Source organism: Trachypithecus francoisi, unplaced genomic scaffold (genome assembly GCF_009764315.1).
Source record: "Trachypithecus francoisi isolate TF-2019V2 unplaced genomic scaffold, Tfra_2.0 Lachesis_group12, whole genome shotgun sequence".
NCBI lineage: Eukaryota > Metazoa > Chordata > Mammalia > Primates > Cercopithecidae > Trachypithecus > Trachypithecus francoisi.
Window position 1 is genome coordinate 102,918,123 of NW_022681457.1, and position 26,013 is coordinate 102,944,135.

General features: G+C 50.0%; 1 protein-coding gene and 1 pseudogene across 2 annotated transcripts; both read right to left on the reverse strand.

Annotated features, from left to right (window-relative positions):
* Positions 1-7,910: 7,910 nt before the first annotated feature.
* On the reverse strand, positions 7,911-21,069 carry CELA3B (chymotrypsin like elastase 3B). 2 transcript variants are annotated; one of them, XM_033227918.1, is made up of 8 exons: positions 20,889-21,069; positions 19,523-19,608; positions 16,778-16,875; positions 16,527-16,661; positions 14,183-14,319; positions 13,682-13,824; positions 11,130-11,282; positions 7,911-8,003 (listed from the first exon to the last, which is right to left on the reverse strand). In XM_033227918.1, the coding sequence occupies exons 1-8, from the start codon at positions 20,926-20,928 to the stop codon at positions 7,986-7,988; spliced, it is 810 nt and encodes a 269-aa protein (XP_033083809.1). In that variant the 5' UTR covers positions 20,929-21,069; the 3' UTR covers positions 7,911-7,985. The 2 variants fall into 2 exon arrangements, with proteins under 2 accessions (XP_033083809.1, XP_033083808.1); XM_033227917.1 differs by lacking the exon at positions 7,911-8,003 and adding an exon at positions 10,652-10,962.
* Positions 9,858-9,970, reverse strand: LOC117093993 (annotated as a pseudogene).
* Positions 21,070-26,013: the final 4,944 nt, after the last annotated feature.

Genomic DNA, 26,013 nt, shown 5'->3' on the forward strand with positions numbered 1-26,013 from the left:
GGGGTTTCACTATATTGCCCAGGCTGGTCTTGAACTCCCAGGCTCAAGTGATCCTCCCACCATGGCCTCCCAGAGTGCTGGGATTATAGGTGTGAGCCACTGTGCCTGGCCCAAACCCAACTTTAAGGGGGCAAAAAAGAGGTATCCTATTATGTGCCCAAAAGCAAAAGCAGTAATTGATGGATAAAAACCCTCTGTTCATCATGGTGATGACTTTTGGGAAGAGTAAAAAGGGCTTCCACCTTAACTGTGGAAACTGAAAATAAAACCCTAAGCCCTCTCAACCACTGAATGAGCCTCCTCCTGGCCAAGGGGACCCCAGAGAAACCTTGAAATTTGAGTTCCCAGCCATAACAGGATGGGATGTCAGACACACCTCATTAGACTTCCTTTTGGTGGTGTAGACACAACTGACCAGCATTCATGTTAAAAATTAGGCCGGGGAGCGGTAGCTTACGCCTATAATTCCAGCACTTTGGGAGGCCAAGGTGGGCAGATCACCTGAGGTCAGCAGTTTGAGACCGGCCTGGACAACATGGCAAAACCCGGTCTCTACTAAAAATATAAAAAATTAGCCGGGCATGGTGGCGCATGCCTGTAATCCCAGCTACACCAGAGGCTGAGGCAGGGGAATCACTTGAACCCAGGAGGAAGAGGTTGCAGTAAGCTGAGATCGCAGCATTGCACTCCAGCCTGGGTGACAGAGTGAGACTCTGTCCCCCACCACCACCCCCCCAAAAAATTAATGTTAAATAGAGATCATATAACTGACAGAAAAGACGCTTTATGGCAGTAAGATACCAAATTATAACAAGATGTAAGGTCATGCCAGATAAGGGTTAAAACCCCTACACTTAAAAAATAAATTATGTTCTAACTGCCACAAGGTTTTTCTTTCTCTCTCTCTTTTTTTTTTTTTTTTGGAGACAAGGTCTCAATCTGTCACCCAGGCTGGAGTGGTACAGTGGTGCAGTCACAGCTCACTGCAGCCTCAACCTCTTGGGCTCAAGTGATCCTCCCACCTGTCTCCCAAGTAGCTGGGACTACAGGCATGTGCCACCACACCACCCAGCTAAGATGGGGTTTTGCCATGTTGCCCAAGCTGGTCTCAAACCTCTGGGTTCAAGCATTCTTCCTAACCTGGCCTTCCAAAGTGCTGGGATTATAGGCATGAGCCACCACTCCCAGCTGCCTGAGATGCTTCCTTCTCTCTAGCAGCTCAACAAGCAGTGGCCTTAAGATAAGTAATATTAAAACAACTGCAGCTCATCCACCACCAGACACTAACAGCCCCCCTGCTCCTGCTCCACAGCCATAATTACAGCTTTGGTTAGTCAAGACACAGATTTCATTAACTTTCTCCTGATAAGAAGACCACAGACCATGGACTGGTTCTGTCTTGTTTACAGAAGCTGCACTTGAGTGCCTTCGTGTTTGTGCTTCACCTTTTGATGTACAGGGCCTTGTTTTCATGCTTTAAAGAAAGAGATGGGGTCTCACTATGTTGTCCAGGCTGGAGTGCAGTGGCTATTCACAGGTGTGATCATAGTGCACTGCAGCCTTGAACTCCTAGCTTCAAGCTATCCTCCTGTCTCCACCTTCCGAGTAGCAGGGACTACAGGCACATGCCACCATGCCTGGCAGTAATGCATTTAAATGTTAAGTCTCCACCCCACAGTGAACATGGGACACATGTAACATGCATGTTTGTTCAGTACACATGTGTCAGGACCCCCTTTGTGAATATTTACAGCGCCTTCTTTTTTTTGAAATGGAGTTTTGCTCTTGTCGCCCAGGCTGGAGTGCAATGGCACGATCTCAGCTCATTGCAACATCCGCCTCCTGGGTTCAAGCAATTCTCCTGCCTCAGCCTCCTGAGTAGCTGGGATTATAGGCACCTGCTGCCACACCCGGCTAATTTTTGTATTTTTTAGTAGAGATGGGGTTTCACCATGTTGGCCAGGCTGGTCACGAACTCCTGACCTTAAGTGATCCACCCACCTCAGCCTCCCAAAGTGCTGGGATGACAGGCGCAAGCCACCGCACCCAGCCCACAGCTCCTTCTATAACCTGTTGAATATGTATGTTTAGCCAACTCTTTCAGCTTAAAGCTCCTGTTCCAATCCATCCTCCTTTGGAGTGCCTGTTTCTGGTCTCTGCGGGAGGCTACACTTCCTAGCCTGTCAGCATGGCCACTGTATAGGCTGTAACCCTTTATAAGATATTAAATCTCTTCTCCAAATTTATAGATCTTGGCCAGGCACAGTGGCTCACGCCTGTAATCCCAGCACTTTGGGAGGCCAAGGCGGGTGGATCACTTGAGGTCAGGAGTTCGAGACCAGCCTGAGCAACATGGTGAAACTTCATCTCTGCTAAAATACAAAGATCAGGCCAGGCACGGTGGCTCATGCCTGTAGTCCCAGCACTTTGGGAGACCGAGGTGGGTGGATTACAAGATCAGGAGTTCGAGACCAGTCTGGTCAACATGGTGAAACCCCATCTCTACTAAAAATACAAAAATTAGCTGAGCATGGTAGCTTACGCCTGTAGTCCCAGCTGCTTGGGAGGCTGAGGCAGGAGAATTGCTTGAACCCGGGGGGCAGAGGTTGCAGTGAGCTGAGATCATACCACTGCACTCCAGCCTGGGCAACAGAGCGAGATTCCGTCTCAAAAAAAAAAAAAATCAGCCGGGCATGGTGGTGGGTGCCTGTAGTCCCAGCTACTCAGAAGGCTGAGGCAGGAGAATCGCTTGAACCTGGGAGATGGACGTTGCAGTGAGCCAAGATTGCACCACTGCACTCCAGCCTGGGTGACAGGCTGGATCTAAAATATTATAGATCTCTTTTTCTAGTGGATGATTGTAATAGATATTTTTTAAAATATGAAGCAAAATGTGAAATTTGTTAATTCTGAAGGGAGGATACCTGAGTATAGGTATATATTATTCTCCATATTATCTATATTAAAATAATATATATTATTCTCTGTTATATCATTCTCTATGTTGCATCTTTTTCAGTTGTAGCTGAAAGTATAAAGGGAGGCTACAAATGGGCCATTAATGTTAAAGTCATTTGTGTGTGTCCTTGCTGGGACAGTCTTTCCTTTCATGGTGTTCAAAGAGAAATATGAGTAAAGAGATTCCTTTTCTTGTTTGTTTGTTTTCTTTTTTGAGACAGAGTCTTGCTCTGTGCCCAGGCTGGAGTGCAGTGTCACAATCTCAGCTCACTGCAGCCTCTGCCTCCTGGACTCAAGTGATTCTTCCACCTCAGTCTTCCGAGAAGCTGGGACTACAGGTGCACGCCACCACACCTGGCTAATTTTTATATTTTCTGTAGAGATGGGGTTTTACCATGTTTCCCAGGCTGGTCTCAAACTCCTGGGCTCAAGTGATCCACCCACCATGGCCTCCCAAAGTGCTGAGATTACAGGTATGAACCACCAGGCCAGCCAGACTCTCTTGTTTTATGTTGCTTTTGTCTGTGTAAGAGCATTCTTTTTTTCTTTTTTAAGACGGAGTTTCAAACTCGTGACCTCAGGTGATCCACCTGCCTCAGCCTCCCAAAGTGCTAGGATTACAAGCATGAGCTACTGCACCCAGCCAGTGTTCTTTCTTTCAAAACTCAACTGTTTGCTGGGCTCTGGACTTGTGTGCAGCATTGTGTGTACCTGTGTGTGTGTACCTGTTTACCTGTGTATACCTGTGTACCTGTGTGTGTGTACCTGTGTGTACCTGTGTATCTCTCCCTAGGGTTGCCTGACTTGTCTCTATTTTTCCAGCCCTGAACTTGCCACATGTTTAATGAATGACCCTGATATGCTCATGACATGGTTAGGCTTTGTGTCCCCACCCAAATCTCATCTTGAATTGTAATCCCCATAATTGCCATGTGTCAAGGGAGAAGGTAATTGAATCATAGGGCTGTTTCCCCCATGCTGTTCACATGATAGTGAGTGAGTTCTCACCAGATCTGATGGTTTTATAAGGGACTCCTCCCCCTTTGCGCTCCGCACTTTTCCTTCCTGCCACTTTGTAAAGAAGGTCCCTTGCTTCCCCTTCCCCTTCCACCATGATTGTAAACTTCCTGAGGCCTCCCCCAGCCATGCTGAACTGTCAGTCAATTAAACTTCTTTCCTTTATAAATTACCCAGTCTCGGGCAGTTCTTTTTTTTTTTTTTTTTTTTTTTTTTTGAGACGGAGTCTCGCTCTGTCACCCAGGCTGGAGCTCACTGCAAGCTCCGCCTCCCGGGTTTTTTTACGCCATTCTCCTGCCTCAGCCTCCCAATTAGCTGGGACTACAGGCGCCCGCCACCTTGCCCGGCTAGTTTTTGTATTTTTAGTAGAGACGGGGTTTCACCGTGTTAGCCAGGATGGTCTCTATCTCCTGACCACGATCGTGATCCGCCTGTCTCGGCCTCCCAAAGTGCTGGGATTACAGGCTTGAGCCACTGCGCCCGTCTCGGGCAGTTCTTTATAGTAGTATCAACACAGACTAATACAGCTCAGTTATCTTTAAATAATGAGCCACTTCAGGGCAGGAACCATGTCTCCTCACCCCTCTGAGCCCTCCTCTAAAACAAGGAATAAGTGTTTGTTGAATGAATGAATAACCAAAGCCCCCAGCCCATCAATGGAAGCAGAACACACACTGTCCTTCCTACTCTACCATGAGCCTCCTGAGGCGCTGGCAGGGTCTGTTTATCTGCAGATTTTTTTTTTTTTTCTGAGACACAGTCTTGCTATGTCACCCAGGCTGGAGTGCAGTGGTGCAATCTTGGCTCACTGCAAGCTCTGCCTCCTGGGTTCACGCCATTCTCCTACCTCAGCCTCCTGAGTAGCTGGGACTACAGGCTCCCACCACCACACCCACGCCCGCTAATTTTTTTGTTGTTGTTGTTGAGACGGAGTCTCGCTCTGTCGCCCGGGCTGGAGTGCAGTGGCCGGATCTCAGCTCACTGCAAGCTCCGCCTCCCGGGTTTACGCCATTCTCCTGCCTCAGCCTCCCGAGTAGCTGGGACTACAGGCGCCCGCCACCTCGCCCGGCTAGTTTTTTTTTTTTTTTTTTTTGTATTTTTAGTAGAGACGGGGTTTCACCGTGTTAGCCAGGATGGTCTCGATCTCCTGACCTCGTGATCCGCCTGTCTCGGCCTCCCAAGTGCTGGGATTACAGGCTTGAGCCACTGCGCCCGTCTCGGGCAGTTCTTTATAGTAGTATCAACACAGACTAATACAGCTCAGTTATCTTTAAATAATGAGCCACTTCAGGGCAGGAACCATGTCTCCTCACCCCTCTGAGCCCTCCTCTAAAACAAGGAATAAGTGTTTGTTGAATGAATGAATAACCAAAGCCCCCAGCCCATCAATGGAAGCAGAACACACACTGTCCTTCCTACTCTACCATGAGCCTCCTGAGGCGCTGGCAGGGTCTGTTTATCTGCAGATTTTTTTTTTTTTCTGAGACACAGTCTTGCTATGTCACCCAGGCTGGAGTGCAGTGGTGCAATCTTGGCTCACTGCAAGCTCTGCCTCCTGGGTTCACGCCATTCTCCTACCTCAGCCTCCTGAGTAGCTGGGACTACAGGCTCCCACCACCACACCCACGCCCGGCTAATTTTTTTGTTGTTGTTGTTGAGACGGAGTCTCGCTCTGTCGCCCGGGCTGGAGTGCAGTGGCCGGATCTCAGCTCACTGCAAGCTCCGCCTCCCGGGTTTACGCCATTCTCCTGCCTCAGCCTCCCGAGTAGCTGGGACTACAGGCGCCCGCCACCTCGCCCGGCTAGTTTTTTTTTTTTTTTTTTTTTTGTATTTTTAGTAGAGACGGGGTTTCACCGTGTTAGCCAGGATGGTCTCGATCTCCTGACCTCGTGATCCGCCTGTCTCGGCCTCCCAAAGTGCTGGGATTACAGGCTTGAGCCACCGCGCCCGGCCGCCCAGCTAATTTTTTTTTTTTTTTTTTTTTTTTTTTGTATTTTTAGTAGAGACGGGGTTTCACCGTGTTAACCAGGATGGTCTCGATCTCCTGACCTCGTGATCCGCCCCCCTCGGCCTCCCAAAGTGCTGGGATTACAGGCTTGAGCCACCGCGCCCGGCCTATCTGCAGATTTTTACCATGTTTATATGCCTGCATTGAAAAGCTACTGACTTATGTGTGACTATATAGTAAGGCGACAAACTTGTCCCAGTTTTCCTGGGACTTTCCCAGTCTTAGCATTAAGTGTCTAGTGTCTTAAGAATTCCTGAAGTTCCAGGCAAACCAGGATGGTCAGGTCACCAGAAAGCAGCTCCCTTCTCTCCTAGCATCATTTTTTCCTCATCTTCATGTGAAAAGGTTGGACCTGGTCCTATCTCTGCATATGAGATCTAAGATTTTAGGAACAGGCCAGAGGGGAAGAGGTGAGTCAACAAAGAAAGATTCAACTTGGAATTTTCTGAGAGATCTTTATTCTTTATTCAGGATGTGGGATCGATCAGCACTGCCCGCTGGGCCTTGGTTCTAGTGGCTTGCTATGGTCTGGAAAAGTTGGGGGGATGGACAGAATAGTCAATTTAGGAGCACAGGTTCTGGAGCTAGATGAAACTAGGTTCAACTTCCAGCCCTGCTGTGTGACCCTGGGAGAGGGATTGAGCTCTCTGAGCCTCAATTTCCTCCTCTATGTAGTAGAGATAATGATAGAACTTACCTCATGGTGGGGGTTCTTGATTAAATTGTTAACTAAGGTTCTCTCTACAATGCCTGGCACAAATTTAGATGGTATGTATGCATATGTGTGTGTGTGTGTGTGTATACAAACAAAAAAATATATATTTTGGGTTTTTTTTTTTTTTTTTTTTGAGACAGAGTCTCGCTCTGCTGCCCAGGCTGGAGTGCAGTGGCCGGATCTCAGCTCACTGCAAGCTCTGCCTCCCGGGTTCACGCCATTCTCCTGCCTCAGCCTCCCGAGTAGCTGGGACTACAGGCACCCGCCACCTCGCCTGGCTAGTTTTTTGTATTTTTTAGTAGAGACGGGGTTTCACCGTGTTAGCCAGGATGGTCTCGATCTCCTGACCTCGTGATCCGCCCCCCTCGGCCTCCCAAAGTGCTGGGATTACAGGCTTGAGCCACCGCGCCCGGCCGGGTTTTTTTTTTAAACAGAGTCTCACTCTGTTGCCCAGGCTGGAGTGCAGCTGGAGTGCAATCTCGGCTCACTGCAACCTCTGCCTCCCAGGTTCAAGCAGTTCTCCTGCCTCAGCCTCCCGAGTAGCTGGACTACAGGCGCCCGCCACCTCGCCCGGCTAGTTTTTTTTTTTTTTTTTTTTTTGTATTTTTAGTAGAGACGGGGTTTCACCGTGTTAGCCAGGATGGTCTCGATCTCCTGACCTCGTGATCCGCCTGTCTCGGCCTCCCAAAGTGCTGGGATTACAGGCTTGAGCCACCGCGCCCGGCCGCCCAGCTAATTTTTTTTTTTTTTTTTTTTTTTTTGTATTTTTAGTAGAGACGGGGTTTCACCGTGTTAACCAGGATGGTCTCGATCTCCTGACCTCGTGATCCGCCCCCCTCGGCCTCCCAAAGTGCTGGATTACAGGCTTGAGCCACCGCGCCCGGCCTATCTGCAGATTTTTACCATGTTTATATGCCTGCATTGAAAAGCTACTGACTTATGTGTGACTATATAGTAAGGCGACAAACTTGTCCCAGTTTTCCTGGGACTTTCCAGTCTTAGCATTAAGTGTCTAGTGTCTTAAGAATTCCTGAAGTTCCAGGCAAACCAGGATGGTCAGGTCACCAGAAAGCAGCTCCCTTCTCTCCTAGCATCATTTTTTCCTCATCTTCATGTGAAAAGGTTGGACCTGGTCCTATCTCTGCATATGAGATCTAAGATTTTAGGAACAGGCCAGAGGGGAAGAGGTGAGTCAACAAAGAAAGATTCAACTTGGAATTTTCTGAGAGATCTTTATTCTTTATTCAGGATGTGGGATCGATCAGCACTGCCCGCTGGGCCTTGGTTCTAGTGGCTTGCTATGGTCTGGAAAAGTTGGGGGGATGGACAGAATAGTCAATTTAGGAGCACAGGTTCTGGAGCTAGATGAAACTAGGTTCAACTTCCAGCCCTGCTGTGTGACCCTGGGAGAGGGATTGAGCTCTCTGAGCCTCAATTTCCTCCTCTATGTAGTAGAGATAATGATAGAACTTACCTCATGGTGGGGGTTCTTGATTAAATTGTTAACTAAGGTTCTCTCTACAATGCCTGGCACAAATTTAGATGGTATGTATGCATATGTGTGTGTGTGTGTGTGTGTATACAAACAAAAAAATATATATTTTGGGTTTTTTTTTTTTTTTTTTTTGAGACAGAGTCTCGCTCTGCTGCCCAGGCTGGAGTGCAGTGGCCGGATCTCAGCTCACTGCAAGCTCTGCCTCCGGGTTCACGCCATTCTCCTGCCTCAGCCTCCGAGTAGCTGGGACTACAGGCACCCGCCACCTCGCCTGGCTAGTTTTTTGTATTTTTAGTAGAGACGGGGTTCACCGTGTTAGCCAGGATGGTCTCGATCTCCTGACCTCGTGATCCGCCCCCCTCGGCCTCCCAAAGTGCTGGGATTACAGGCTTGAGCCACCGCGCCCGGCCGGGTTTTTTTTTTAAACAGAGTCTCACTCTGTTGCCCAGGCTGGAGTGCAGCTGGAGTGCAATCTCGGCTCACTGCAACCTCTGCCTCCCAGGTTCAAGCAGTTCTCCTGCCTCAGCCTCCCGAGTAGCTGGGACTACAGGCATACGCCACCATGCCTGGCTAATTTTTGTATTTTCAGTAGAGACGGGGTTTCACCGTGTTAGCCAGGATGGTCTCAATCTCCTGACCTCGTGATCTGCCCACCTCAGCCTCCCAAAGTGGAGGGATTACAGGTGTGAGCCAACCTCCGCCTCCCTAAGTGGAGGGATTACAGGTGTGAGCCAACGCGCCTGGCCTCTTTTTTTTTTTTTTTTTTTTTTGAGACAGAGTCTTGCTTTGTCGCCCAGGCTGGAGTGCAATGGTGCAATCTCGGCTCACTGCAACCTCTGCCTCCCATGTTCAAGCAATTCTCCTACCTCAGCCTCCCTAGTAGCTGGGGTTACAGCCATGCACCACCACACCCAGCCAATTTTTTAATATTTTTGTAGAGACAGGGTTTCACCATATTGGCCAGGCTGGTCTCCAACTCCTGACCTTGTGATCCCCCTGCCTCAGCCTGCCAAAGTGCTGGGATTACAGGAGTGAGCCGCTGTGCCTGGCCTTATATATATATATTTTTTGAGATGGAGTCTTGCTCTGTCACCCAGGCTGGAGTGCAGTGGTGTGCTCTCGGCTCACTGCAACCTCCACCTCCCAGGTTGAAGCAATTCTCCTGCCTCAGCCTCCTCAGTAGCTGGGACCACGGGCATGCACCACCACACCCAGCTAATTTTTTGTATTCTTAGTAGAGACGGGGTTTCACCATGTTGGCCAGGCTGGTCTTGAACTCCTGACCTCAGGTGATCCGCCTGCCTCGGCCTCCCAAAGTGCTGGGATTACAGGCATGAACCACTGTACTAGACCAGAAAATTTTTTTTTTTTTTTTTTTTTTTTGAGACGGAGTCTTGCTCTGTCACCCAGGCTGGAGTGCAGTGGCCGGATCTCGGCTCACTGCAAGTTCCGCCTCCTGGGTTCACGCCATTCTCCTGCCTCAGTCTCCCAAGTAGCTGAGACTACAGGCACCTGCCACCTTGCCCAGCTAGTTTTTTGTATTCTTAGTAGAGACGGGGTTTCACCATGTTAGCCAGGATGGTCTCGATCTCCTGACCTTGTGATCTGCCCGTCTCGGCCTCCCAAAGTGCTGGGATTACAGGCATGAACCACTGCACTAGGCCAGAAATTTTTTTTTAATGGAAGGCTTCATGAGTTTGCATATCATCCTTGCACAGGGGCCGTGCTAATCTCTGTATCCTTCCAATTTTAGTTTATGTGCTGCCAAAGCAAGCACTACTTTTTTTTTTTTTTTTAAGAGACAGGGTCTTGCTGTGTTGCCTAGGCTGGAGTGCAGTGGTACGATCTCAACTCACTGTAACCTCCGCCTCTTGGGTTGGAGTACAGTGGCTATTCACAGGTGTGATCCTACTACTTATCGGCATGGGAGTTTTGACCTGCTCCGTTTCTGACCTGGGACAGTTCACCCCTCCTTAGGCCACCTGGTGGTCCCCACTCCCAGGAGGTCACCACATTGATGCCAAACTTGGTGCAGAACCCAATGGGTATAGTGCACTACAGCCCAGAACTCCAGGGCTCAAGCGATCCTCCTGCCTCAGCCTCCCGAGTAGCTGGGACTACAGGTGGGCATCACTGCACCCAGCTAGCTATTACTTTTGTTTTGTTTTGGAGGCAGAGTCTTGCTCTGTCACCCAGGCTGCAGTGCAGTGGTATGATCTCGACTGACTGCAACCTCCGCCTCCCAAGTTCAAGCAATTCTCTGCCTCAGCCTCCCAAGCAGCTGGGATTACAAGCACCTGCCACCACGCCCGGCTAAGTTTTGTATTTTTAGTAGAGATAGGGTTTCACCATCTTGGCCAGGCTGGTCTTGAACTCCTGACCTCGTGAGCCACCTGCCTCAGCCTCCCAAAGTGCTGGGATTACAGGCGTGAGTACACCATGCCCAGCTATTACTCTCTTTTTTTTTTTTTTTTTTTTTTTTTTTAGCTATTACTGTTATCACAAGCATTAATAATCCTGTCTGATCACCCATCCCCAGATGAAGTCTGAGACCTGGACTCCCCTCTCTTGGCTCTCATCAGACTTCGTCATTATCGTTTATGTAATCACCTGTCCCCCAGCAGGCAACCTCTTATCTGGCATGTCTCTATCCTCCCTGACAAGAGAGGACAAGACCAGAGGAGATACTTTGTAAATACTTGTTGAAATAAGGAAGTTCAGCTGTAGTTCCAAGCGCCACTCAGAAGCCATCAAGTTCCTGGAGACACACTATATCAGAAAACATCCCCAAGCTCTTCTGCAATGTCCCCAAGGGCCCTTCCCCACTGAGCTTCTAGGATCCTTTCAGGCCCTCCCCAGGATCCAACGTTTCTCACCCATCACCTCTCAGAAGAGCCACCACCCTGGAGCCCTCCCGGCCGCCCTGTCCTCCTCACCTCCTCAATCCAGTCAATGAAGGCAGAGACTCGAGTGAACACCGTGGGCTTCCTTCGGGTGTTGCAGCCAAAGGAAGAAACAAAGCTGGTCACACCGTGGACCTGCCAGCCACCATCCTCTGTGGGGCAGTTGAGGGGTCCTCCAGAGTCACCCTGGAACCATCAGAGAGGGGTGGGTGGCTGAGCCATGTCTGAGGTTTATGGAACTCGTTCTGAACTCTAGGGATTTTGAGAAATTCCGACATTACTTCACCCCTCTAAACCTCAGCTCGCTCGTTTTTTTCTTATTATTTGTAATTTTTTTATTTTTTTAGGCGGAGTCTCACTTTGTCCAGGCTAGAGTGCAGTGATACGATCTTGGGTCACTGCAACCTCCATCTCCCGGCTCCCAGGTTCAAGTGATTCTTTTGCCTCCCAGGTAGCTGGGATTACAGGCACCTGCCACCACACCCAGCTAATTTTTTTGTATATTTAATAGAGATGGGGTTTCACCATGTTGGCCAGGCTGGTCTCGAAGTCCTGACCTCAGGTGATCCACCCACCTCGGCCTCCCAAAGGGATTATGGGTGTGAGCCACCGCGCCCAGCCAGCTGACTCATTTGTGATAGGGAATAGTAGTATCTATCCAAGAGCCTAGGGAGTTACATGAGATGATGCATGATCTTAGCACGATATCCAGTAGAGAAGAAGCACTCGATAAACATAGTTCTTATTGGCAGTACTACAGTTAATTATTAATTCATACTCAATTATAATACAATGAGGGGGCCGCAGCGGTGGCTCAAGCCTGTGATCCCAGCACTTTGGGAGGCCGAGACGGGCGGATCACGAGGTCAGGAGATCGAGACCATCTTGGCTAACACGGTGAAACCCCGTCTCTACTAAAAATACAAAAACTAGCCAGGCGAGGTGGCGGGCGCCTGTAGTCCCAGCTACCCAGGAGGCTGAGGCAGGGGAATGGCGTAAACCCGGGAGGCGGAGCTTGCAGTGAGCTGAGATTCGGCCACTGTGCTCCAGTCCGGGCGACAGAGCAAGACTCCGCCTCAAAAACAAAAACAAAAACAAAAACACAAAAAATTAGCCGTGTGAGGTGGCAGGTGCCTGTAGTCCCAGCTACTCGGGAGGCTGAGGCAGGAGAATGGCGTAAACCCGGGAGGCGGAGCTTGCAGTGAGCTGAGATCCGGCCACTGCACTCCAGCCTGGGCGACAGAGCGAGACTCCGTCTCAAAAAAAAAAAAAAAAAAAAAAAAAAATACAATGAGGTATTTGATAGTATTTTTTTTCTTTAACAGACAAGGTCTTGGCCAGGCACAGTGGCTCATGTCTGTAAACAACAGTTTGGAAGGCCAAGGCGGGAGGATCACTTGAGCCCAAGAGTTAGAGACCAGCCTGGGCAACATGGTGAGACCTCATCTCTACAAAAAATTTAAAAATTAGCTAGGCACTGTGGCGTGCATTTGTACTCCTGGCTACTCGGGAGGCTGACGTGGGAGGATTGCTTGAGCCCAGGAGGGCAAGGCTACAGTGAGCTGTGATGGCGTCACTGCACTCCAGCCTGGGCAACAGAGCAAGATCCTGTCTCAAAAAAAAAAAAAAAAGACAATGTCTTGCTCTGTCACCCAGGCTTGAGTGCAGTGGCAAAAATCATAGCCCACTGTAGGCTTGAACTCCCAGGCTCAAATAATCCTCCCACCTTAGCTTCTCAAGTATTTGGGACTACAGGTGAGTGCCACCATGCCTGACTAATTAAAAAAAGTTTTTTTGTAGATGGGCATCTCACTATGTTACTTAGACTAGTCTCAAACTCCTGGCCTCAAGCAGTCCTCCAGTCTCAGCCTCCCGAAGCACTTGGATGATAGGCATGAGCGACTGTGCCCAGAACAATGATAGAATTCTTTTTTTTTTTTTTTTTTTTTTTTTTTTGAGATGGAGTCTCGCTCTGTCGCCCAGGCTGGAGTGCAGTGGCCGGATCTCAGCTCACTGCAAGCTCCGCCTCCCAGGTTCACGCCATTCTCCTGCCTCAGCCTCCCGAGTAGCTGGGACTACAGGCGCCCGCCACCTCGCCCGGCTAGTTTTTTGTATTTTTTAGTAGAGACGGGGTTTCACAGTGTTAGCCAGGATGGTCTCGATCTCCTGACCTCGTGATCCGCCCGTCTCGGCCTCCCAAAGTGCTGGGATTACAGGCTTGAGCCACCGCACCCGGCAGAATTCTTAATGTTTAATTATAACTTCAGAACCACAGAGTTGACCTGGCATTAGAGGTTATGGTACCAGTATCTCCTCCTGTGCTGATGCGGAAGCCTGAGGACCAGGGAGAGACAATGACTTGTCACAAGTTGTGTCAGTGTGTGAGCTGAGACTGCAACCCAGGGGTCCTGATTCCCAGGCCTGGGCTCTGTGTCTGGACTGCGCTGACTTGCTCCAAGTCCTGCCTGGCCTGGAGGCTGAATGGGGCAAGCAGGCAAGATCCCTCCTCCACCTTCCAGGCAGTTGGCCCCATTCCAAGGTCCTGCACACCCAGCACCACCTCGTGCAGGTAAGAGCTGACTCACGTTGCAGCCGGAGCGGGTGTCTCCACCAGCACACACCATGGTCTCCTTCACAGTGGAACCCCACCAGTTCCACTTGGAGCAGTGCTCATAGTCCACCACGGGCAGCAGGGCCTGCTGCAGCTTGTCTGGGAGTGGTCCGTTGGCTGCAGGGATAAAAAGCACCAAGTCAGGGGCTTGGGGGCACAGGACTAGGAGCCCCAGAGGAAGGGGGCATTCAAGGCGCACAGCTCTTCCGCCCTGATGAGGACTCTCCTCCCACCCGCTAAATGGTCCTGCATGCTTTGTGCACAATTACATCCCCAGCACCTGGCACACAGGAGTCACCAAAACATGTGCAACTGACCACATTCATGTTTTGGAGGTTGGTAGGAGAAGGCTGCAGCTGGAGAGAAACGGGAGAAAAGTACAAGGTCCGGTCTTGGTGTTACCTTCAACCTGCAGCCCCCAAGCCCTGTCTTTCTGACACTGTCCCTGTGGCCAGCTAGAGATGTCAGCACGTACTATAGAGACGGCCCCAGCCGGTGATGTAGCAGGGTGTCTCGTTGGGAAGGATGTCACCAGCAGGAGGGAGTGAGGCGGGCTGGACGGCGTCTCCCAGCCGGGCGCTTCGTGAGAGCTTGATGAGGGCGATGTCATTGCTGGGGAAGAGGGAAGAGTCACAGGACCTGGTCCTCCAGCCGGCCCAAGTCCTACCTTCCAGCTGTTGCTCCAGGCTATTCCACCTCTGAGATGCCCCAGCTCCTTTACCCTCCAAATCCACTCTTTCATCATCATCATCATTATTATTATTGAGACACAGTCTCGGTGTGTTGCCCAGGCTGGAGTGCAGTGTCACAATCATAGCTCACTGCAGCCTCCTGGACCAAGAGATCCTCCCGCTATCACCTCCTGAAGTGCTGGAATTACAGGCGTGAGCCACTACACCTGGCCCAAATCATTGTTAAGGCTGAGCAATTTTTTTTATTTTTTATTTTTTGAGTCAGAATCTCACTCTGTTGCCCAAACTGGAGTGCAGTGGCATGATCTTGGCTCACTGCAACCTCCACCTTCTGGGTTCAAGTGATTTTCCTGCCTCAGCCTCCCAAGTAGCTGGGATTACAGGTGCACGCCACCATGCCTGGCTAATTTTTGTTTATTATTTTTAGTAGAGATGGGGTTTTGCCATGTTGGCCAGGGTGGTCTAGAACTCCTGACCTCAGGTGATCTGCCCGCCTCAGCCTCCCAAAGTGCTGGGATTACAGGCATGAACTACCATGCCCAGCCAAGGTTTAGCAATTTTAAGAAGCCCTTCTAGCCCCTTGGCTCACTCTGACCCTTGGCCTTCAGAATTGCCCTCTCCTTTGGCGCTTTAACCCTCACAGTTCAGCTGTATCAGAATCACCTGGAGCGCTTGTTAAAACAGACTGCTGAGGATCACGAGGTTAAGAGATTGAGACCCTCCTGACTAACATGGTGAAACCCCGTTTCTACTAAAAATAAAATTAAAAAATACGCCGGGCGTGGTGGCGGGCGCCTGTAGTCCCAGCTATTTGGGAGACTGAGGCAGGAGAATGGTGTGAACCCAGGAGGCAGAGCTTGTAGTGAGCCAAGATCACACCACTGCACTCCGGCCTGGGCGACAGAGCGAGACTCAGTTTCAAAAAACAAAACAAAACAAAAAACAGACTGCTGCATCCCACCCCAGTGTCTGATGCAGTGGATCTTGGCTAAGGTCCAATAATTCACTTTTTTTTTTTTTTTTGAGACAGAGTCTCGCTCTGTCGCCCAGGCTGGAGTACAATGGAGTGATCTCGGCTCACTGCAACCTCTGCCTCCTGGGTTCAAGCCATTCTCCTGCCTCAGCCTCCAGGGTAGCTGGCATTATAGGTGTGCGTCACCACGTCTGGCTAATTTTTTGAATTTTTAGTAGAGACGGGTTTTCACCATGTTGGCCAGGCTGGTCACGAACTCCTGAGCTCAAGTGATTCACCTGCCTCAGCCTCCGGAAGTGCTGGGATTACCGTGCCTGGCCAATAATTCACATTGCTACAGGTTCCCAGGTGATGCTGATACTGCCAGCCCAGGGACCACATTTTGAGAACCACTGCCCTCTGTCTTCACCTGCCTGCGTGTCGCTCCAATCCAGTCCTTTTGTCTAGGTCTCCCTTTTCTCTCTACTCACCCCAGAAGCCCTGTGAAGACGGGTTGGGATTTCCATCATACGGTGCTTCACTCCTATACTGCATTTGCAGGGGTTCTGCACCCGTCTTTGACCCTCTCGCCAGAAAAAACTGAGGCACTCAAACTTAAGAATTTTTCATACACTTGAAGGGCATAAGATTGTCTCCTTGGCCTTCACAACCACCCAGGACGCCCAACTTCATGATCACCTTTTGACAAATGGCAAAACTGAGGCCCAGGGAAGGCCAGTGGCTTGCTCAGGCCATACAGAGAGTTAATGCCAGAGCCTGACTCTCAGGCCAGTGCTCCTCCTTTTGCCCATAGTACTGGGAGCCCAGGATGCACTGGGTGAGCCATCTACTGAATGGAGAAACCCTCGGATTTAGGGGAAAGGTACTAGAGGAACCCTGAGCTCTGAAGCCACTAGCCAAGTGGCCTTGGGGGAGTTCCTGCCCCTCCCTGAGCTCTGCCATCCCCTCTATAGGGAGACAGGTTTGGTGGTGATGGTCCTTAAAGACTCTGCTGGCTTCAACCTTCAGTGTGTGAGACCTGGACACAGGCTGCTGGACTCAGCACCCCTGTCCCTACATCCCTACTCAGAGTTGGAGCCTACTCAGACTTGGCTGTGGGTCATGGAGGGACGAGTAGAGGAGCCTCTGGGTTCCAGACTGGAGCATTCACTCACCCACAGGCCACACACGAGGGGTTCCAGAGTGGATGCACAAAGAGGTCCTCAGAGTCGATGGGGATCACCTGCTCGGGGCCCTCCTTCACATCAAGGTTGTACGCACCCAACACCACCTGGTAGGTCAGGGAACTCCTGCGGGAGGAGGTGAGGTCAGTCTGGGCCTGACTGGCTCACCTCCCTCCTTCCCCATCATCACCCACTCTCTCCGGCTGCCCGGGCCACAGGCAGGGACAGGGTAGAGAACTCACGAGATGCAGTGGCCCGCAGTCATAACCCAGTCGGGGGCGATGAGGCTGCCACCGCAGGTGTGGTGGAAGCTTCCGTTTTTCTCATACTGCAGGGAAATCTGGTGGCCCAGGAAGAGGGCCTGAGTGAGCTGGTCCCCACCCCAAGAGTTGCCACCGGTGGCTGTATAGGTTGTGCACTGTGCAACTCTAGAGGGCGCCATTCGCACAGAAAACAAGAGCACACCCTGAAATGTGCAGCGCACAACCTGCACAGCTGCCCGTGGCGGCCCCATCATTTTTCCGTGGGAGTCACATTCTGATTCTCCAAAGCCTCCCTGCACCAGGACTATGACTTCCCTGGGGACCCCAACGTTCTCTACCTTCTGTCTCCTGAGAGCCCTTGATGGCCCTCTGTTCTATCACGCACCCCTCACCCCATGACTTTTTTTTTTTTTTGAGATGGAGCTTTGCTCTCGTTGCCCAGTCTAGAGTGCGATGGTGGCAGTCTCAGCTCATTTCAACCTCCACCTCCCAGGTTCAAGCGATTCTCCTGCCTCAGCCTCCAGATTAGCTGGGATTACAGGCATCTGCCGTCATGCCCGGCTAATTTTGTATTTTTAGTAGACATGGAGTTTCACCATGTTGGCCAGGCTGGTCTCGAGCTCCTCACCTCAGGTGATCTGCCCACCTCAGCTTCCCAAAGTGCTGGGATTACAGGCAGGAGCCACCACGCCCAGCCCCCCTGACTCTTTTGAACCTCATATCTTTCAAGGCTTCTTGAGCTTTCTGAAGCACAGCTCACCCTGATGAGTTCTTTGCCTCTCTTCTAATTTCCTACACATTCTGATTTTCAAAAGCTCCCTCTAGACCAGGGTTAGCAAACTGTGGACCGTGGGCCACATCAGGCTCCTGGTCTGTTTTTGTAATAAAGATGTCCTGGAAATAGTCACATTCATTTCTGTAGTGTTTGTGTCTGCTTTCATGCTACCATGGCACAGTCAAGTCATTAATATCCAAACCATCAAATAACCTAAAATATTCACTCTCTGGCCCTTTACAGAACAAGCCTGCTGACCCTCTCCAATAAAACTTCCCGCAATGATGGGAATGTTCTGTATCTTTGCTGTCCAATATGGTAGCCACTAGCCACATGTGACTATCAAACATTTGAAATGTAGCAAGCAGGACAAGCATGGTGGCTCATGCCTATAATCCCAGCACTTCGGGAGGTCAAGATGGGAGGATCACTGGAGCTCAGAAGTTAGAGGCAAGCCTGGGCAACATAGCGAGACCCCATCTCTACAAAAATATATAAAAATTAGCTGCACATGGTGGTGCATGCCTGTAGTCCTCTGTACACAGGAGGCTGAGGTGGGATGATTGCTTGGACCTAGGGACTCAAGGCTGCTGTGAGCTGAGATCACACCACTGCACTCCAGCCTGGGCAACAGAGCAAGATCCTGTCTCAAAAAAAAAAAAAAACAGAAAAGAAAAGAAATATGGCAAGCACCGAGGAACTGAATTGTTAATGTTATTTAAGTAAATTTCAGCTGGGTGCAGTGACTCACACCTGTAATCCCAGCACTTTGAGAGGCTGAGGCAGGTGGATCACCTGAGGTCAGGAGTTCCAGACTGGCCTGGCCAACATACTGAAACCCTGTTTCTACTAAAAATACAAAATTAGCCCGGCTTGGTGGCACGTGCCTGTAATGCCAGCTACTTGGGAGGCTGAGGTAGGAGAATTGTTTGAACCCAGGTGCAGAGGTTGCGGTGAGCCAAGATCATGCCATTGCACTTCAGCCTAGGCAACAAGAGTGAAACTCTGTCTCAATAGTAATAATAATTTAATTTTAAAACATTTTTTTGAGACAGAGTCTCACTCTGTCGCCTGGGGCTGGAATGCAGTGGCACGATCTTGTCTCACTGCAACCTCAGCCTCCCGTTTTCAAGCAGTGCTTCTGCCTCAGCCTCCTGAGTAGCTGGGGTTACAGGCGTGAGCCACCAGGCCCAGCCTAATTTAATTAACTTTAAATAGCCACGGCACACGAAGTCCAGCCTTCTGAGCTTCCCTCCACTGGCCTTACAAGACCCCTTACTCCCTTATTGCTTTCAGACTTCATAGCTCTGTTGTATCATCCTAGGAATCTAGAAATGAGTCTCTCAAAATCTCACTTCTGGGCCGGGCGCGGTGGCTCAAGCCTGTAATCCCAGCACTTTGGGAGGCCGAGACGGGTGGATCACGAGGTCAGGAGATCGAGACCATCCTGGCTAACACGGTGAAACCCCGTCTCTACTAAAAATACAAAAAACTAGCCGGGCGAGGTGGCGGGCACCTGTAGTCCCAGCTACTCAGGAGGCTGAGGCGGGAGAATGGCGAGAACCCGGGAGGCGGAGCTTGCAGTGAGCTAAGATCTGGCCACTGCACTCCAGCCTGGGCGACACAGCAAGACTCTGTCTCAAAAAAAAAAAAAAAATCTCACTTCTTCAACACAGTGCCTGAAATTCCACCATCAGTGAGCCAACTCCTTGAGTTAAGCATTACCTTCACCCCCGATTCCACTTTTAAGTTGCAAATAGCCCAGTGAGGGTTACAGATGGAGTGGCTAAAACCTCCTCGTGAGGTAGATGATCCAAGGGCTGCCCGGTTTTTGGAAGCTGAAGTGGACATTGCAAAGGGAGCAGTGGTGTCAAGGCTGGATGCCACACCGTTAGAGCTTAGGGTCCAGAGCCCATGGTGGGAATGAGTACAGCTGGTATTGCTCTTACCTGCCAGGGCCAGCTGTAGGGGACCGCATCCTCACCATTGACAACGCGGCTGGAAGGCTGAGAGGAAGGTTGGCCATAGCCTGAGGCTAGAGGGGAGAGGAGAGCTGTCAATCATCTGAAGGGTCCCAAAAAGCAAAGAGGAGGCCAGGGTCCCAGTCCAAGCTGTGCCTTCAGCAGGCTGTGTGGCCCCGTGCAAGCCTCTTTTGCCCTCTGGACCTCAGTAACCACACATGAACAGTGAACATTTAAACTAGAGCAGGGCTTTCCAGAATCCCAGGAGTCCAGGGATAGAGATTAAAATGTGGCCTCCTTCATCGGGAGGATTGAAGAAGTTGATACACTTAGAACAATGCCTGGCCCTCAATGAGCCCTCAAAAAGTGATAGCTATTGTCATACAGAGTGGAGGCTTTAAAGAAGGACTTCCTGGTTCAAAGTGCAGCTCTGGGCAGTGTGTGGTGGCTCACACCTGTAATCCTAGTGCTTTGAGAGGGTGAGGCGGGAGGATCGCTTGAGCCCAGGAATTTGAGACCAGCCTGGGCAACATAGCAAGACCTCGTCTCTAGAAAAATAAAGTAAAATAAAATAAAGTAGTCAGGTATGGTGGCATGTGCCTGTAATCTTGGCTACTCAGGAGGCTAAGGTGGTAGGATGGCTTGAGGCCAGGATTTTGAGACCAGTCTGGGGAACGAAGCAAGACCCCATCTCTACAAAAAAAAGCAAAAATAAAAACATTAAGTGCAGCTCTGCCTTTTGTTCTATGATAAGCTACTTTACTTCCCTGAGGGTCAGTAAAATGGGGATAATGATAACACTGATCTCATGAGGCTGTTGTGAAAATTACATGAGAAAACGTAAGAAAAACCCTAAACATTCTGCCTGGCGCATAGTAAGCACTCAATCATGTTATCTGTTACCATTATTGTCAGTCAAGGGAGGCTGCTTGGAAGAGGTGGCCCTGAGCTGGAATGTAATATGGCAGAGAGACGAGGAAAAGGCCAGAGCATAGTATATGGAGCCAGGTAGGGGGAGTGTGAGAGGAGAGTTGGAGTGGTAAGTAGAACAATGGAAATTCAACCCAAGACGTCCAACCACAGAGCCCAAACTCTTAACTGTTTGACTTTGTTTACCACCCCCATCAAGGACTTCCACCACAGCCCTTCATGGTCTTTCTCCATCCACGGCTCCCTCCACTCTCCTGCTCCGTCATAAGCTGAAAGCCCCCATAGTCATGCCCCCGGGTACAAGCTGAGACCCCCTTCTGTGGAACTAGGCGTAGGGTGTCATGGGACTCAAAGCGAGTGGTAGATTTCAAGGATTCCTAGTCCAGGGCAGCCCAGAGAGCACACACACAGGTTGGGGTCTTACCAAAGGCCACAAGGAGGAGGGAACTGAGCAGCCGAAGCATCGTGAGTTTTGCGATGATAAGAAAAGGGCACAGAGCCTGGGGCTCTAATATAGGGCAGAAGGTGAGCAGGGGGGCTGATTGGGCCCTACTCCCAGAACAGGTGGTGGAACTCCAGATCTCCCATGGTCCAAGGCCACAGTCCTCACCCACTGCAGATGGAGGAGTGACAGGACCTAGTGTTCCCTCCAGCAGGTGGCTGCACAGGTGGCGTGGAGTGGCCGAGTGATAAGAAGGGTTCAGGAAGAAAAACTCATGTCAGGACAAGACTTCGTCTTTCCAAAAGAACAGGGGAACTGGACTGGGCAGACCAGGATTAAATCCTGGTTCTGCCATCTCCAAGCTCTGCGACTTTGGGCACATGGCTTAACCTCTCTGAGTCTCAGTTTTCTCATCTCTAACATGAGATTCATATTAGTACCCACCTCCACAAAAAATTTTTTGTTGAGCACTTTTTCTCTATATATCCGGTGCTGTTCTAGGGGATACAGCTCTGAAAAATACATGGTCTCAGTCCTTCTAGAGTTTGAGTCTAGGCCAGGAGCGGTGGCTCACACCTGTGATCCCAGCACTTTGGGAGCCCAAGGCCGGAGGATCACTTGAGGTCAGAAGTTCGAGATATGGTAAAACCCCATCTCTGCTAAAACTACAAAAATTAGCCAGGCATGGTGGTGGGCACCTGTAATCCCAGCACCTGTAATCCTAGCTACTGGGAGGTTGAGGAAGGAGAATCGCTTGAACCCGGGAGGTGGGGAAGCAGAGGCTGCAGTGAGCCGAGATCATGCCACCACACTCCAGCCTGGGCCACAGAGCAAGACTCTAAAACAAAAACAAAAACAAAAACAAACCAAAAAACCAGAAAAGAAAAGAAAGTGAAACATGGGTGATTGGGGTAGGAATGGGAGTAAGTCATTTAGATGGGAGGACAGGGAAAGTGATATTTGGGCTGAGGAAGTCACATCTGATGGAGTCCTGAGGATAAGTAAAAGCCAGCCACAGGAATCCCCAAAAGAAACGCACTCTGAAGGGAGGAGACAGCAGGTGCGAAGTTCTGGAGGCTGTAATGGGCTTGGCTTGTTCAAGGAAGGGGAGGCCAGTGTGACAGGAGCTTGGTAGACAAAGTAGAGAGTGGTGGGAGATGAGGTCAAAGAGCAGGCGACCCTGAAAGCTGAATTCATGGGTGATCCAGCAGTTTCCCTCCTAGGTCTCCACTGTGAGAAAATCTTACACGTGCTCCAGGAGGTGTGGATGAGATTGTTTGCCACAGTCCCTGTTCTCAAACCTCAACAGCAAAGACCTAGAAACAACTCCCATGTCCATCAAAGTTCGTACGTGAATATGTGTAGCATATTCACACAATAGATTATTATTTCTTTATAGTGGTGCGATCTTGGCTCACTGCAACCTCCACCTCACGGGTTCAAGTGATTCTCCTGCCTCAGCCTCCCGAGTAGCTGGGATTACAGGCATGCACCACCACGTCCAGCTAATTTTTGTATTTTTAGTAGAGACAGGGTTTCACCATGTTGACTAGGCTGGTCTCCAACTCCTGACCTCTGGTGATCCACCCACCTCGACCTCCCAAAGTGCTGGGATTACAGGCATGAGCCACTGCGCCCGGCCAGACGGGGCAATTTCTTTTTTTTTTTTTTTTTTTTTTTTGAGACGGAGTCTCACTCTGTCGCCCAGGCTGGAGTGCAGTGGCCGGATCTCAGCTCACTGCAAGCTCCGCCTCCCGGGTTTATGCCATTCTCTCGCCTCAGCCTCCCGAGTAGCTGGGACTACAGGCGCCCGCCACATCGCCCGGCTAATTTTTTGTATTTTTTTTAGTAGAGACGGGGTTTCACCATGTTAGCCAGGATGGTCTCGATCTCCTGACCTCGTGATCCACCCGTCTCGGCCTCCCAAAGTGCTGGGATTACAGGCTTGAGCCACCGCGCCCGGCCTAGACGGGGCAATTTCAATGGATCCCTCCTGGAGGAAAGTCAGACATCTTCCTGGGCAAGTGAACCCCCCCTTGCCCCCTCCAATCACACCCTAGCCACTCTGATAGCCTGGGTTCGTGGAACGTGTGTGGATACAACAGAAGCAGCTGTGAAAATTCTTCATACTGTGATAAAAATAGCCATGCCCTCCCCTGCCCTCTGTTCCCTATGCACCCGGACATGTTTATTTACTCAGCTTGAAAGCTCTGAGCCATTCTCCGGACGCTACCCAGGGGTAGAAGGAGGGAGAGGCCCAGGAGGTGGCTGCGGAGAGAGAGGGGTAGGTCTGATACGCCCAGATTCCACTGCAGAGTGTCTGAAACCGACAGGGCCTAAAACGCAATCTAATCCAACCACTTCTGTCTGACAGAAGGGAAAATGATGACCCAGAGAAAAGCCAGGACGTGCTCAAGTCTCCCTAGTTTGTCACTGCTTGGCCTGGTGAAGGGTAGCCCAAAGGCACAGGGAGGGTCCACTCTCTTTCTCCCAACTTCAAACAAGAAGCCTTCCCAGCTTCTTAACCAGGTGACCTTGAGCAAGTCCCAGCCTCTCTGTCAGTTCTGCTGGGTCCCCAGGGAGAGGGGCTCCCTGAGGCCAACTGTCCCATCACAACCCCTGCCTGGTTGGTCACTTCAAGGCCTTATGGACTGACATTGTCAGTTGCATGGCTGATTAACTCTCCGAGGGTTTTCTGGCCTAGGAGTAGTTTGAGTGAAATCTCTGAACATGAACCTCCTGCCAACACCTGCTCCCAAGAGGGAAGACGAGGGATTAGAGCTACTTTAGGCCTCAGCCGGAAGCAAAGCAAGTCATTTCCTGAATGGGAGGTAGAGGTTAGGCTGGAGAGTATGGAAAATTAGGAGGTCAGTCTGGGAAAAGAGAGGGAGGGGAGGGAAGCTGGGGAGGGGACGCAGGGGAAACTGGTGAGCCTTTTTCTTGGACTGGGAGAGTTCCATTCTTTCTAGTTCCCACCCACAGGAAGCTCTTTGAGGGTCAAAACTTTGTCTTATTCCTCTTCGGATTCCCAGTGCCTAGAAAGGATCCTGGCACATGGTAGGTTGTCAACAGCATGTATTAAAGGAGGCAACAAATGAATGAAGAAGCAAAAGGACTCTTCAAACGCCCTCCTCTTCCTACCTTGAAAGCACGTTTGAGCCTCACATTCATGCAGGGTGCACCTGGAGGGTGTCCCCTCTGTGTGGCCTGGAAAAGCGCAACAGCATCTGGATGGTGTCCTGATGGGCAGCATTCTAGAGATATTAATAGATGTTTGATGATAAATGGACCCACTAGGATGGAACCCCCATAGGGCGGGGGGTTTTGTGTGCTTTGTTCAGTGCTGTGGCCTCAGCTCCCAGAATATAACCCAGTGGGCACTCGGTGAAGAACTAAATGTCAGATGGGATTGGGAAATATGAGGTCAAAATTCAAATTGTTCTTTCCTACAGGACTTCTCAGAGCCTTTAATATGCCAATGTTTACAGTGAATCACACACACTGGTCTTAAGTCCAGGACTGTAGTGCCTTATTGCCCTGGAGTTTCTGTAAAAATAAGATATTCCAAATCTAAGCTGTTGGAACTTTAAAATACCTTAGACTTAAGAGAATGAGATATGGGAACTGAGTAATGTAAACAATAAGCCCTAACTTTTGTTTGTGTTATCGATTAGCTTTTCCTCACCTACATTGTTTTATAAAATGTTGTAAATGACTAAAGGGTGACAGGGCAGACTCTTTCCCTCTTAACTGTCAATCTTCATTATAGATTAACTTCCTTCTTTTCTTTCTCAAACAAAGACTCCCTGACTATCACATTGTCTAAGATAGAATGTTAAATACACAAATTGGAAAGGAAAATAAAACAAACTGTATGGAAAAGAAGACACATTTTAACTAGCTATATTGTTGTAACTCATAAACCAGCCTGGTATAGAAAATGTTATAGTCCTACTAAATTTCTTTGTTTTCTGCCTGTATGAGCAAGATCTTAATTTTTTTTTTTTTTAATGAGAAGAAGTCTCATTCTTGTCCCCCAGGCTGGAGTGTGATGGCAAGATCTCGGCTCATTGCAACCTCCGCCTCCCAGGTTCAAGTGATTCTCCTGCCCTCAGCCTCCCACGGAGCTGGAATTACAGGCACCTGCCACCATGCCGGGCTTATTTTTGTATTTTTAGTAGAGGCAGGGTTTCACCACATTGGCCAGACTGGTCTCAAACTCCCAACCTCAGGTTATCCACCCACCTTGGCCTCCCAAAGTGCTGGGATTATAGGCACCTGCCACCACGCTGGACTAATTTTTGTGTTTTTGATAAGAAAGGGGTTTTCACCACGTTGGTCAGGCTGGTCTCAAACTCCTAACTCCAGGTGATCCACCCACCTTGGCCTCCCAAAGTGCTGGGATTACAGGCATGAGCCACCGCGCCTGGCCCATTTTTCTTTTTTCTTTTTTCTTTCTTTTTTTTTTTTTGAGATGGAGTTTCGCTCTTGTTGCCCAAGTTGGAGTGCAATGGCGCGATCTTGGCTCATCGCAACCTCCACCTCCCAAGTTCAAGCGATTCTCCTGCCTCAGCCTCCCGAGTAGCTGAGATTACAAGCATGTGCCACCACGCCTGGCTAATTTTGTACTTTTAGTAGAGACAGGGTTTCTCCGTGTTGGTCAGGCTGGTCTCAAAGTCCCGACCTCAGGTGATCCACCCGCCTCGGCCTCTCAAAGTGCTGGGATTATAGGCGTGAGCCACTCTGCGTCCGGCTTTTCTTTTTTTTTTTTTTTTTTGAGATAAATCTTACTCTTGTCACCCAGGCTGGAGTGCAATGGCATGATCTTGGCTCACTGCAACCTCTGCCTCCCAGGTTCAAGCACTTCTCCTGCCTCAGCCTCCTGAGTAGCTGGGATTACAGGCACCCAGCTAATTTTTGTATTTTTAGTAGAGATGGGGTTTCACCATGTTGGCCAAACTGGTTTTGAACTCCTGACCTTGTGATTCGCCCACCTGGGCCTCCCAAAGTGCTGGGATTACAGTTGTGAGCCACTGTGCCCTACTTTTTTTTTTTTTTAAGAGACAGTGTCGGCCGGGCATAGTGGCTCACGCCCGTAATCCCAGCA

What these genes read in the sequence shown, in the direction of transcription:
- CELA3B (XM_033227917.1), bottom strand. Translation starts at nt 20,928, where the DNA reads ATGCTTCGGCTGCTCAGTTCCCTCCTCCTTGTGGCCTTTG. An exon ending in ACTGCGGGCCACTGCATCTC is followed by an intron (nt 16,662 to 16,777) that starts GTGAGTTCTCTA and finishes CTCCTCCCGCAG; the next exon opens with GAGTTCCCTGACCTACCAGG. An exon ending in TCATTGACTGGATTGAGGAG is followed by an intron (nt 10,963 to 11,129) that starts GTGAGGAGGACA and finishes TTTCTGATATAG; the next exon opens with TGTGTCTCCAGGAACTTGAT.